Source organism: Chiloscyllium plagiosum, chromosome 19 (assembly GCF_004010195.1).
Source record: "Chiloscyllium plagiosum isolate BGI_BamShark_2017 chromosome 19, ASM401019v2, whole genome shotgun sequence".
In the NCBI taxonomy this organism is placed as follows: Eukaryota; Metazoa; Chordata; class Chondrichthyes; order Orectolobiformes; family Hemiscylliidae; genus Chiloscyllium; species Chiloscyllium plagiosum.
In genome coordinates, this window is record NC_057728.1 from 43,836,620 (window position 1) to 43,851,674 (window position 15,055).

General features: G+C 42.3%; 1 protein-coding gene across 1 annotated transcript in view; it reads right to left on the minus strand.

The window, feature by feature from the left end:
* The window catches only part of LOC122559439, a 135,512-nt gene that overhangs the window by 57,519 nt on the left and 62,938 nt on the right, over positions 1 to 15,055 (minus strand). Inside the window, exons 15-16 of the mRNA XM_043708888.1 lie at positions 7,171 to 7,281; positions 5,174 to 5,273 (exon numbers count right to left, since the gene is read on the minus strand). Coding sequence (XP_043564823.1) covers positions 5,174 to 5,273; positions 7,171 to 7,281 — 211 coding nt within the window. The remainder of the gene's footprint in view (positions 1 to 5,173; positions 5,274 to 7,170; positions 7,282 to 15,055) is intronic.

The window sequence follows — 15,055 nt, forward strand, 5'->3', positions numbered from 1 at the left end:
AGAAAGCAGGAAATTATAGACCTGTTAGTCTGACCTCAGTGGTGGGAAAGATGCTGGAGTCTATTATAAAGGATGAATTTACAGCACTTCTGGATAGTAGTAACAGGATAGGACAGAGTCAGCATGGATTTATGAAGGGGAAATCGTGCTTGACTAATCTTCTTGAATTTTTTGAGGATGTAACTCTGAAGTTGGACGAGGGAAATCCAGTAGATGTAGTGTACCTGGGCTTTCAGAAAGCTTTTGATAAAGTCCCACATAGGAGGTTAGTGAGTAAAATTAGGGCGCATGGTATTGGGGGCAAAGTACTAGATTGGATTGAAAATTGGTTGGCTGATAGGAAATAAAGAGTAGTGATAAATGGCTCTATTTTGGAATGGCAGGCAGTGACCAGTGGGGTACCGCAGGGATCCGTGCTGGGACCGCAGCTTTTTACAATATATGTTAATGATATAGAAGATGGTATCAGCAATAACATTAGCAAATTTCCTGATGATACAAAGCTGGGTGGCAGGGTGAAATGTGATGAGGATGTTAGGAGAGTGACCTGGACAAGTTAGGTGAGTGGGCAGATGCATGGCAGATGCAGTTTAATGTGGAAAAGTGTATGGTTATCCACTTTGGTGGCAAGGAAGGAAGATTACTACCTCAATGGAATCAATTTAGGTAAAGGGGCAGTACAGAGAGATCTAGATGTTCTTGTACACCAGTCAATGAAGGCAAGCATGCAGGTACAGCAGGTAGTGAAGAAGGCTAATAGCATGCTGGCCTTCATAACAAGAGGAATTGAGTATAGAAGCAAAGAGATGCTTCTGCAGCTGTACAGGACCCTGGTGAGACCACACCTGGAGTACTGCATGCAGTTCTGATCTCCAAATTTGAGGAAAGACATTCTGACTATTGAGGGAGTGCAGCGTAGGTTCACGAGGTCAATTCCTGGAATGGCGGGATTACCTTACACTGAAAGACTGAAGCGACTGGGCTTGTATATCCTTGAGTTTACAAGACTGAGAGGGGATCTGATTGAGACGTATAAGATTATGAAAGAATTGGACACTCTGGCAGCAGGAAATATGTTTCCGCTGATGGGTGAGTGCCGTACCAGAGGACATAGCTTAAAAATACGGGGTAGACCATTTAGGACAGAGATGAGGAGAAACATCTTCACCCAGAGAGTGGTGGCTGTGTGGAATGCTCTGCCCCAGAGGGCAGTGGAGGCCCAGTCTCGAAATTCATTTTAGAAAGAGTTGGATAGAGCTCTCAAGGATAGTGGAATCAAGGGTTATGGAGATAAGGGAGGAACAGGATACTGATTAGGAATGATCAGTCATGATCATGTTGAATGGCGGTGCAGGCTCGAAGGGCTGAATGGCCTACTCCTGCACCTATTGTCTATTGACTAGATTAAGTTAGGATATCTGGTTAGCATGGGCAAGTTGGACCAAAGGGTCTGTTTCCGTGCTGTACATCTCTATGACTCTATGGCCTCTACTGTCATCTCATTCTCACACTGACTTCTGGAGGTAGTGGACTCAACACCATCTTGCCTTCACTTCCACAGATATTGCTAGATGTGCCAAATGGTTCCAGCATTTATACTTTTCTGCTAGATTTCCAGCATCCAGAGTGTTTTTTAGATTAGATTAGATTACATTACATTACAGTGTGGAAACAGGCCCTTCGGCCCAACAAGTCCACACCGACCCGCCGAAGCACAACCCACCCATACCCCTACATTTACCCCTTACCTAACACTGCGGGCAATTTAGCATGGTCAATTCACCTGACCTGCACATCTTTGGACTGTGGGAGGAAACCGGAGCACCCGGAGGAAACCCACGCAGACACGCGGAGAATATGCAAACTCCACACAGTCAGTCGCCTGAGGCGGGAATTGAACCCAGGTCTCCGGCGCTGTGAGGCAGCAGTGCTAACCACTGTGCCACCTTCATTGACAGAAAACTTATGAATATTTATGCCAAGAGTACTATCTATCCTGGGAACTATATCAATACCATATTGAGAATACAAGACTGAGTTTGGACATTCACAAATATTGTCCTTTGTGTCATTGAAGGGATTTTCCATAACCTCAAAGTTTCTGGGTGCCATACATGACTGGACCTGACTTAAATGTCAAAACACTTGAAATGATGTTTCCTTCTGCATTGAATTTGTGTCCCTGCTCAAATCATGACTGTAATCAGATCTGGAGCAAGTGGTTCTAGGAGATCCCAAAATAAGTATCAGCAGAGTAAGTTATTGTTGACCCATTCCATCAATTTTTCTGATATTTCACCAGGAGGGTTTGGCGAGTAGGGTAGAAAGTGATTAGGTTTGATTCGGCTTAGTTACCGTACAATTCCCTTTTGGAGAGTTGCTAAATAATGATCCCTCAAATTTGAAAACTATAAAGCAAATGAGGTGGTTGGTTTGGTTATTATTTGTCAAAAGAAACTGTAGAAAGATGTAACAATTTACCTAATCCAGGTACTTAATCATAAATAATCTTTAACTTTGAAAATCATTTTGTAAATTATGTACCACCATGTACGTGGCAGGAACTCATGCGACTCAGTTCTACGTTGTCTATCTCATACGCTGCAAGTAAGGATGCCCTGAGGCATGGTACATTGGTGAAACCAAGCAGAGGCTATGGCAACGGATGAATGTGCGCCGCACAACAATCAAGAGACAGGAGTGTTTCCTCCCAGTTGGAGAACACTTCAGCGGTCCAGGACATTTGACCTCAGACTTTCGGGTGACCATTCTCCAAGGTGGACTTTGGGACAAGCAGCAGCGAAAAGTGGCTGAGCAGAGGCTGATAGCTAAGTTCCATACCTATAGGGAAGGCCTCAACCGGGACATTGGGTTCATGTCACATGACAGGTGACCACCATTGCACTATATACACACACAGGCACTCCTAGATACTCATACACACAACACCCAGGCACTCGTACACACACACACACACGCAGACACTCCTATACAAAGACATGCACACAGATACTCTCACACACTCTTACAGACACACACGCCCACACTTACACATGCACCCTCTCACAGACGTAGACCCCTTCACTCTCTCTCTCACACACACACACACAATTCCCTCGATTATCCGAACGTGATGGGTGGGCACTATTTTGTTCAGATAATTGATTGTTCGTTTAATCGATAAAATACCTTTCCTCCGGGGCTGGGCGTTTTTAAAGTCTGCTCCCTGTTCAGGAGACTGCAGCAGCATACAGTGCACGAGGCCCCACCCTCAACACCGCCCCGACACCATCTGACACCGCCCCCAACTCTGTGCAACACTTCCCTGCTCCCAAGACCTCGCCCCCAACACCAAGCAACACTGACCCGTGCCCCCAACACCGTTCCCAATCCCGTGCAACACTGCACCCCCCGCCTCCTCTCTGGGGCAGCTGGACTGGACACCAACAACAAGACTGCTGCAGTTGCCTTTGTGGGGTAAGTGTCCAACTAGCACACACACACTCACGCAGCCACAGCCACACACACAACTTTTTAGTGCAAATCTTTGACAGGTTCCACCTTTGCCCTGTACAGAACAATGTTGGAGAGATTATGTGGGGGCAAAGGAGGTTTAGATTAGATTAGATTAGATTCCCTACAGTGTGGTAACAAGCCCTTCGGCCCAACCAGTCCACAGCTACTCTTCGAAGAGTAACCCACCCAGACCCATTTCCCGCTGACTAATTGACCTAACACTATGGGGCAATTTAGCATAGCCAATTCACCTGACCTGCACATCTTTGGATTGTGGGAGGAAACCGGAGCACCCAGAGGAAACCCACGCAGACACAGGGAGAATGTGCAAACTCCACACAGACAGTTGCCCAAGGCTGGAATTGAACCTGAGACTCTGGTGCTGTGAGGTAGCAGTACTAACTGCTGTGCCATCGTGCCACCCACTAACACCATGGGGCAATTTAGCATGGCCAATTCAGGGTTTAGGGTACACCCGTGTAGAACTCCATGGAAAGTGTGGGGAGAGAGAGAGGGCGGGCAGTCAGTCATTTGCAGAACGTGCCTGTTTAATCATTGTAAACTGTTGGAAACACGCCTTTGATGTAATGTTTCCATCGGGACCTCAAGATCTCCTTCGGATAATCCGATTTTCGGATAATCGGTATTCGGATAATCGAGGTTCCTCTGTACACTCTCTCTCACAGACACTCACAACCCCCCACCCCAGACAGACTGACAGATAGACAGACACACACACGTACATATATTCATTTGTGGGTGAATTTGTTCTTGCAGAGTTACATTGTACTTTGCTCAAAAACTGCATGAATCCATGTAAGACTCTGTTAACTCATTTTTTAGATTAGAATCAGTCTAACCATTATGGCACAGACAGAGAACACAGGGGGCTAACACCTTAAACATATCATCTGGGCTGACACCAATTGTTAAATTTAACCGGAGAATGTAACTTGTAAAAATAATTTTGTGATTTACATATGAAAGAAGTGAAACTAACACGGTTATTCTAACAGATGAGAGACTTCACAAACAATCAAGGTATTTTTCAATGTATAATTTAAGTTACATCACACTGTAAACTTTCACTATAAATTCTGTGTCTTACAATTGTGTACTCCACAAACACCTGATGAAGGAGCAGCGCTCCAAAAGCTAGTGTTTCCAATTAAACCTTTTGGACAATAACCTGGTGTTGTGTGATTTTTAATTTGGAAAATTATGCCTTTTCTTCTCAGGATTAATAGATAATCAGATATATTCCAAGGCGAAGATCCTAGATTAGATTACATTACAGTGTGGAAACAGACCCTTCGGCCCAACAAGTCCACACCGACCCGCCTAAGCGCAACCCACCCATACCCCTACATTTAACCCTTACCTAACACTACGGGCAATTTAGCATGGCCAATTCACCTGACCTGCACATCTTTGGACTGTGGGAGGAAACCTGAGCACCCGGAGGAAACCCACGCAGACACGGGGAGAACGTGCAAACTCCACACAGTCAGTCGTCTGAGGCGGGAATTGAACCCGGGTCTCAGGCGCTGTGAGGCAGCAGTGCTAACCACTGTGCCACCGTGCCGCCCACCGTCCTATATGAAACCAAAACATTAATGTATTTTACAAGCAACTACATAAAAGAATGTTATCTTACTCAGCAAGAACTTTCTGAATTTTTCACTTCGAATTCCATCAAATGCTGTGCGATTTTTCAAGTCCTTTGCTTGTACATCACAACCCCATTCAATCAAAAGCTGTTAAGTCGAGCCATAAAACAAAATCAATGTAATAAATAAAATGCAACTGAATTTGCTGAGCAATGCAGACCGTATATAAATGACATTTATGCATGTTTTAATGGCTTCATTATGTGCAAGAATAACAACTAATTAAGAATTCATGATATCCTAGCTGGAACATTTTTCATAAACGCACGAGCATATTCATACATTACCTAAATTGGTAATTTATTCCTGAAGCTGGTTAACTGCAAGTGTAAATTAAAAAAACTTTTCTTATGGTTCATGTAGCAGCTTTTTAGAACACTAAAATGTTTGCCTGAATTTTCTCTATTGCAGAGAGTTGCTTGCCCAGCATGGGAGAAATTTCCCTGAATGGTCAGATTTTTGTTTTGTAGGGGTTTTGGGATGTACTGGAATTAGGCTTGCCATCCCTATAAGTAGTATAGATACAGAGGCAGACTGGGCATGGGCTACATGACTCGATCATTGTTTAAAACAAGGGCCCAAGGAGTCCCTGCTGTGAAGCAGGAAGTGGTTGCAAATGTTTCTGTTGCTCAGAGGAGACATCAATTAACTATCAGGTAAGTGCTAACTAATAATAGAACATAGAACAATACAGCGCAGAACAGGCCCTTCAGCCCTTGATGTTGTGCAGACCTGTGAACTATTTTAATAGTGCAACTGTTTACTGATACTGCAAGAAATAGTACATCATGGGAAAATATAGTTATTGCTTCTGCCTATTCATATTGTAATGATGAAGCATGGAATTGACTCAGACTATTATATATCTCAGGGAGTACTGTGACATACATTTGCCATGAATCTTTGCTTTTCCACCTGACCGCTTTCCACTCAGCTCTCAGGGTGTGGCTATACAAATGAATCTTGACGAGAAACCTCACAAGAACACACGATTGTGGCAGGATTGTGTGACTTAGTGGGAGTAGGCCAGGAGGGCAGTTAGAAGTCAGGAGCACAATTTACCACACAAGTGACTGGAAAAAATCCAGAACATCCTGTGTTTATTCAGCACCATTCCCACCGTCTACCCTTGACATTAAAAGATAAAGTTGCCATCATCTTACCAGCCCACAGGGCTGCTCTCTCATTTGATAGATACAATTGGTTGTGGTTTAACCTGAGGGTCAGCATGCCTCAGGAAAGGGGAGAGGTTGAGGTAAAGAATACTTCATAGTAACCTCAGCTGATGTAGGAATTGAACTCACTTTTTTGGCATCATTCTGCATTGTAAATCACCTGTCCTGCCACTGAACTAACCAAACTCCAACCCCTGAAAAGTAGATGTTGATGAAATGAAGAATATAGTTTACGTAAATAAGCAGATGTATGTGTGTAACCATTCAAGGCATGAAACTTTCCCTTTTCTTTATCAATTTGTTATATTAGAATGTCACAAGATAAAAGAAGTGGTGAGGCTGTGACTCGCTTCAGTGATCAGGACCTTATGAGATCTAAACATGAAAGATACTTGCAGCACCATTGGAGTGGATGCAAGAACACAGCAAAGGGTACATGCTTCACTCAGTAGTCTGGAATATTGCTCCCATCCACGAAGAGCTATATTCCCTTAACAGGACGTTCACATTGGTGGCACAGTGTTGCTGGAATACACAACTGTTGTATTTTATGAGCAAGCCCTAGCTAAACCACCTAAAGGCCAACCTAAGACTATTATGTGCAGTGTGGACGGTGAAGCATCTGAGATCATCTTCTGCTAATCCCATGCCCTTGTTTGCTCTACTTGTCCAAGTGACAATAACTCCCCCTGCAGAAACTCAGGGACCACAGTCAGAGGGAGCTTCCCAGTGAATCCCTGTTTACAAATCTTTAATCTTTTAAGTTCAGTTAACCAAACTGTTTTGTACAGTCATAAAATAAATCTCACCTGGCATATTTTACGATGCTGTCTCCCTGCTGCAAAGAAGAATGGAGTTAACCCATTGGTATTTCTTGCATCAAGAGACACTCCATTCTCTAACAATTCATGAGCTATATCCTGTCAATCAAACACAACACAAACATTAGTCCCATGGAACAGCTCATTTTAAAGGGGTGAACATTATCCTTAAAACAGTTTAATATAAAAGAGAAATGGTTGTTTTATTTTTGACTCTTAATTTCCCCAGCAATTACACTCTAAGCTGTATTACACTGATGGTGTTTGTTGGTTTTCACTCAAAACCAAAGCAAATAAACTATCCAACAGCGAGAGAAGTGTAAGCAGTACAACTGCAACATTTGGGAAGGAAGGTGGTATATCTCAATAAATCATAACATTTAGGAGTTAAAACAAATGCATTTTACAGAAAAAGGTAAGCTACATGGCAAAATATATTTTAGACATTTCCAACGCAATCAGAGCCAAAATAATAATACTTGGGGTTGCAACAGACTGAGAACACAAGAAAAACATTTAATTGGTAAGCCTTTATTTAAAAAAAAGTTATTTTTTAAAATATTTGCTCATGGGACATGGATGTTACTGGCTGCCTAGCATTTATTGCCCTTGAGAAGGTGTAGATTAGCTGCTTTCTTGACCTACTGCTGTCCACGTGCTGTAGATTGACCTAAAATGCTGTTCGGGAGAGAATTCCAGGATTTTGACTCAGAGATGGTGAAGGAACGATGACATATTTCCAAGTCAGGATAGTGAGTTGCTTGGAGGGAGACTTGCAGATGTTGGTTTTCCCATGTCTGCACAGTCTTGTCCTCCTAGATGGAAGCAGCCATGAGCTTGGAAGGTGTTGTCTAAGGATTTTCGGTGAATTTATGCAGTGCATCTTGTAGATAATATACTATAGCGACTGAGCATCGATGTTGGAAGGAATGGATGTTTGTGGTTGTGGTGCCAATCAAGGAGGCTGCATTGTCCTTCATGGTGTCAAGTTTCTTAAGTGGCATTGCACCCATCCAGGCAAGTGTCTTGTGGATGGTTTAGGAGGTGAGTTACTTGCCACAGAATTCCTAGCCTCTCACCTGATCTTATAGCTGCAGTGTTTATGTGGTGAGCCCAGTTGAGTTTCTGGTCAATGCTAAGCCTTAGGATGTTGAAAGTGAGCGATTCAGTGATGGTAACACCATTGAATGCCAAGGGATGGCGGTTAGATTGTCTATTATTGGAGATGTTCATAGCCAGATATTTTTGTGGCATGTACGCTACTTGCCACTTGTCAGCCCAAGCCTGAATATTGTTGCATTTGAACATGGACTTTAGGCTTTATCCTGGATCCATCCATGTAGCATCTCAAAAACTGTCCTTACTTTTAAGTCTTTTTGTTGGTGTAGCATAAACAATGTAAGAGGGCACTTTAATGTTTCTTATTTTATTTCAAGTTTTGATTAATTTCTCAATTATTAAGTGGGAATAGAACTAAAAATAGCCAAATACCGGCTCAGAAATACTGAAGATACATCAATACTGACAACATTGCTCACAGCCAAATTTTATTAAGGTTAGAATGATAGCTGAAAGAGTTTCAGAAAGTGCCATGCACCATATGCTGCAGGGGCCATAACACACTGCAGCACACCAGAACTGCAAAAAGAGGAAGAGGAAGAGGAACACCTATACAAGGTATTCGCAAAAAACGGATATCATCGCAATTTCATCAACAGATGCCTAAGGGAGAGACAACAGAACGAGGACATGCCGCAACCCAAAGGACTAGCCACACTACCATACATCAAGAACATCTCTGAAATGACAGCCAGACTACTGCGACCACTAGGACTTATAACAGCACACAAACCAACAGCCACTCTCAGACAACAACTCAAGGGCAAGCCAAACAAAGAACAGCCAGGGAATTCCTAGAAGCTTGGCACTCATCCACAAACTCCATCAACAAACACATAGACCTGGACCCAATATACCGGCCACTACAGCGGACAGCTGAAACTGACAACCGGAAGCGGCAGGGACAGGCCACTTTAAATGCCAGAGGAAATACCACAGAAGCGCTTCACAGGAGGCTCCCAAGTACTGAGGATGTCACCTAGACAGGGGACGAAACGTTTGCAACAAAAACTTCCAGCTCGGCGAACAGAACCACAGCAACGAGCACCCGAGCTACAAATCTTCTCACAAACTTTGAACCATATGTCTCTCTTGTACTTCTTTCTTTACGAGCAGATTCACTTTTCTATTGAAGTTTCTCTTTTACCTGTGTGTGACCCACAACCAGGTTAACTAATTAAACCAACTGAATAACATATTTCATGTGGTTTGATATCTTCCTAATCAATTGTTCAGACATGGTAGCATACACCTATGGTGCAGGTGAGACTTGAAACCATACCTCTTGGCTCAGGGGTAGAAACACTGTCACTTCACCTTCTGTGCTTTTATTGGTAGTATTAACTAATCAACCTGGTCAGAAATGTTATTTTTCTTAGTTATTAGACACTGCTGGAGTAGATGGGAATGAATCCAGGTCTTCTGGCAGAAGGAATGATATTAAAATTACACGACAAGAACTCTACGTGTTTCTCGAGGGTAGCCTAAGAGTTCAGTGGAAGCATTTGTTATCACAAGTCCATATTACAGAGACCAGGGATTCTAGGGTTCACATCATCAGTTGAAATTGGTTCTAACATCCATCGCTTATAGCGGGTAAATTATGTTAACAGCAGCATGCCTGCTGTAATTGCTGAGGAGAGTATTTAAAATATTTGTTGTCGCTATTAAGTAATACTGTTCAGTGTCCAATTTAGATTCAGTTCAGTGTTTACTACGACCCTGCCATGACTGATTTTATGCAATTATCAATGTAATCATAAATTTTACAAATGAATGGTGGATTCCATTCCACTTTCCTGATACTGCATTATGATTTAGGGAAAACAGAACAGGTTAATTTGATATGATAACCGAAATTGTAGTTTAGATGTTTTTTAGGTATATATGACTATGTAGACTGCATCATAATTCGATAGAACTTAAGAGCAGGAGGAGGACAAACAGTTAACCAACCTTGACTGGTCATTCAACAAGATCACAGTTGCTTTGATTATGATCTCAACCCAACTTTCCATTCTGCCCCCACAGATCTTGGCTCCCTTGTCTAACAAAAATCCACATTTTGGCATTAAATAAATTCAATGACACCTCCTCCACTAATTTCTGGGGAGGACTCAAAGGGCTATCAGGTCAAATGTAGCTGCACACTGGATTAATTGGCACTGCCACTTAGAGGTATTATACCCTCTCTGGCCTCGAACAGAAGCCCAACCAAGTCATGTTATTGTAGCACTATGGAATTGGCAACCACAGTCAGGGCATCGAAGAAGAAACTACCAAATATGAAGAAATAATTAAGGCCTTTGATTCTTCTTTTAGTTTAGTGGACAATCCCAATATAGACCATGTGAAGTTTAATTGGTGCGGTCAAGAGCCAGGGAACAATATCTCAATTGATATGATCTGTGTGATCTTGCTGAGAATTGCCAATGTGGTATTTTATATGATAAAATCAGAAGGGACCACATTATAGTGGGGTGATGAATGAGGGTTTATCAGAATTTTTAGAGTCCAAAGAGGGTCTTATGTTCTCTAAGTTGGTGCAGGTTGTCTGAGAGACTGAACTTCAAAAGCAAAACAGGACTTTTATCCAATCTTTTCATTCTCTCCCACTGTGATGGACAGAGTATATCAGTATCTGACATATTTCCTGCACTTGCACGCTCACATAGAAACATAGAAAATTGCAATAGGAATAGGCCATTCAGCCCTTTGCCAGTCAATATGATCATGGCTACCTTACTCCTGTTTTTATTCCAAACACTTCAATCCCTTTAGCTGAAAGAACTATGTCTATTGCCTTCTTCAAAACATTCAATAATTTGGCCTCAACCCTGTTCTGGGCAGATAATGTCAAAAGCTCACTACACTCCGGGTGGACAAATTTCTTCTCATCTATGTCCAAAAAGACCTATCCTGTATCCTTGGTCAGTGACCCTTGGATCTAGACTCCTGGACGTTGGAAATATCCTCCCTGTGTCCTGCCTCCTCACACCTTTTCTCTCTTCCAGAAAAAATACAGGATTCCACTTGATTTTATTTTCCATCCACCAGCATCCATATTCAAAGGATCATCCTTCATCATTTCCACCATCTCCAGCATTATTGCACCACTGGAGATGTCTTTCTCACCCCATTCCCCTGTTATATTTCTGAAGGGACCATTCCCTCCATAACATCCATAACATTTAACTGCTCTATCATCCTTATCTCCCTTGCATGGCACATTTCCATGAAATCACAGCAATTGTACCACTTGTCCTATTACATCCTCCCTCCTCAATATCCAAGACTCCATTTTGTTCAAGTAACTTTGATTGTATTTACTTCTTTCAATCTAGTCTACTTTATTCGCTGCTTAGGATGTGGTCTCCACATTAGGTAACCAAACATACAATCACCGGGTCACTACTACGCAGAACACCTCCACACAGTCTATAAACATGACACCGACTTTCTGGTTACTTAACGTTTTAATACACCATCTTGCTGTGTTCATTTCTAGTCTAGGTCTGCTTCAGTGCTCCAGTGAAGCCCCCAATAAAAGTGGGTGGAACAGCACCTTATTTTCTATTTATAAACTTTACAACTTTCTAGACTCAGCATTGAATTTAACAACTTCAGACTATGAACTCCTTCTTTCAGGTTGTTTCTTCTGCCTGTCCCCTTCCCCACTCCCTCTATTGTCTAGTTTACTTGGCTTCGCTTTCAGCAGAGCTGTGCCAAGGGAGATGCTATTAGCATCTTCTATTAATAATTACCCTGGATCTATCTCTCTTCTCTATAAACAACATCACTCTCTTAATATTTGTTCTGTGGAAACTGTAATCTCTAAACTCCCTCTTCTTCAACCTCACATGATATTCCCTTTTGTTTCACTTGCTCCATCCCACCATTTACAATTATTAAAAACCCATTACTTTTTGTTCTCTTTGTCTTTGGTTCTTAGAAGTCATAATGGAATTGAAATGCGAACTGCTTCTCTTTCCACACATGCTGCCAAATTTGCTGCATTTCTTCAGCATTTTCAGTTTTTACTTTATTCCAAGAGCACAGAGAGACTTCCTGGGACCAGATAACTGATTCTGACTTGGTTCAATTCAAAAGTCAGGAGGCTGCCAATATTCGAGTAAGACAAAATGAGAAGAGGGTATGGTACCAGCATTGCTTTGTTTCCATGTTCTGGCAAGAAAACACTCCCTTGGCACAGGCCTGTCGAAGTATGAATGCTGAGTGATTTGCATGTCACTGGAGGGGACATTTTAAGTGGTTTGCTGAAGCAACAGTAGAAACTTTTCAGCTTCATAAGCAGACTATCCCAATTACCAACCATCCAGGAAGTAGATGATACTGAAGATCAAGATGTATTTGTTCTTATAGAAAATAAAAGACCCATAAGAACAGTTAAGTTACATATGTTATCATGATTAATGACATGGTAACTAATTTTAAATTAGACACAGGAGTTGACATAGCTATTCTTTTAGATGCTAAACCATTATTGAAGACTGAATTTCTACAAATGTCTTCAATTCAACTTCAGAGTGCAGGAAGTATTCCACAATCTTTTACAGAAACTCCATTGAGTGAAGTTGTGCCAAAACTAAATTTCTTCATGACCAACATGGCCCTCAGAATAAATAGCTAATGATACTCTGTAAGATACGATTTGCGAATTTTCAAGCATGTCTGCAGATCAGAGCACTATGGAAGAGTTACCCATAATCTTAAACCTGGTGTATTTGTCCAAGAGATTCTAATTTCTTCAAATCTTCAAGGTAACTTAATTATTAATGATGGTGAGACCCTACTTTCTGCTGGAGCTCCCAAGATATCATTGTCTACACAGGGCAGTTTCAAGCTGAAGAGACTACTGAAATAGTAACACTGTTGCAAGAAAGATAAATTCATATCATTTCAGTTATAGGGAAATAATCATTTCATCATCTTCAGAATTGTCCTCAGAATGTTTTTAATGTCTTTCTTAATTTACCAGATTTGCTCCTGGATGAGATGTTGTATAAATCCTTCATTGTCACAACACTGGAGAATGATGCAGTTGTGAAGTTCTTCATAGGAGCTGAATATGCTGCATTTTTCAAGCCAGTGTTTTAACCTCTTTTCAATGCATAATGGAGAAGAAGGAAAAGCAGAAGAAGAAATGGCAATTTCAGTTATTTTACTTCTCCTTTATGGCATTTTAATGGTCAGGCCCTGAAGACTAGCCTCTTGTATTAGGCTTTTTTTGAACAGTCTTCACTGCTTTTGCTTTAAAGAAATCATCAGTGTCTCAATCCAGGAATCAGCTATTGTGAGAAACTGACATCTCACTCTGCTGATGTGTTTTTCTTATAAAGATGAAAATAATGTCTCCCTTGACTAACTCCCTGTCGATGGAGCAGTGGTCTGAAATCTTTTACTTGCAAACAAACTTGTTGGACTATAACCTGGTGTCTTGTGATTTTTAACTTTGTCCTCAAAATAAGCCAAGAACAATGTTGGAGAGTTATGTCTTCAGTGAAATAGACTTTGATGGGAGGGTGGGAAGTAGGAGTAGGATGGAAATGTAAACAGTGTCTGGGTTGATTGAATTTAGGGAGAGGTGTAGCATGTGTGATCAATAACTAAGTGCTAATGGATAGACTGCACATTAGTGTTATTAGACTACATCAGATCACCTATATGTCTGATCACCATAGGTGTCCAACCCTCATCTGTTTGAGACTCAGAATCTGCTTATTAGATTTATGCAAAAAATAGGTTATAAACTGAGAGACTGGTGTAATCAGGCTGCCAATGAACAAAGGTGTTGTATCATTGATGTAATCTGAAATGAGTGGGAGCAGCGGCCGAGTAAAGGCGAACCCGGGAGACTACAGCTAAGGTAAAACAGTTTGTTTCAAAATTACTTACCTGTAGCGGGCAGCGGTGTTTTTTATTCTCTCTTCACAAAAAGAGCGGGAGCAGCAGAGGAAGTGACGGCAAGCAGAGGGGCAGCCGGGAAGGAGAACTGTGAGTATAAATACTCACCCTTTAATCACCAACGGTCATTTGAGTGGGAGCAGCGGAAGTGAGGTTGGAGCGCATAGCTGGGCGGGAAGGTAAGTGATTAGTATTTGAGTGACTCAGTGTTATTGACTCAGTGCTCTTGTTTTTGGAGAAAGTGTACAGTCATGGCAGCGCAGGCAGTGGAATGTTCCTCCTGCAGGATGTTTGAGGGAGGGGTGACCACCGATACTCCTGCCGACTTCGTCTGCAGGAAATGCAGTCAGATCCTGATCCTCACCGAACGAGTTAGGGAACTGGAACTGGAGTTGGATGAACTGAGGATTATTCGAGAGGCTGAGAGGGTGATTGATAGAAGCTACAGGGACATAGTAACGCCGGAGAACAGAGGTAGCTGGGTAACAGTTAGAGGTGGGAAGGGGAAGAAGCAGGCAGTGCAGGGTTCCCCTGTGGTCGTCCCCCTAAAAAATAAATATACAGCTTGGGAAACTGTTGGGGGGGACAGCGTTGCAGGTGTAAGCTGCAGTGAAGGGGTCTGTGCCCCTGAGACCCAGAAGGGAAAGGGGGAGAGGAGGAGAGCGCTAGTTATAGGGGACTCTCTAGTTAGAGGGACGGACAGGCGGTTCTGTGGACATGGGCGAGACTCACGGATGGTTTGTTGCCTCCCGGGTGCTAGGGTCCGAGACGTCCCAGACCGTGTCTTCAGAATCCTTAAGGGGGAGGGCGTGCAGCCAGAAGTCGTGGT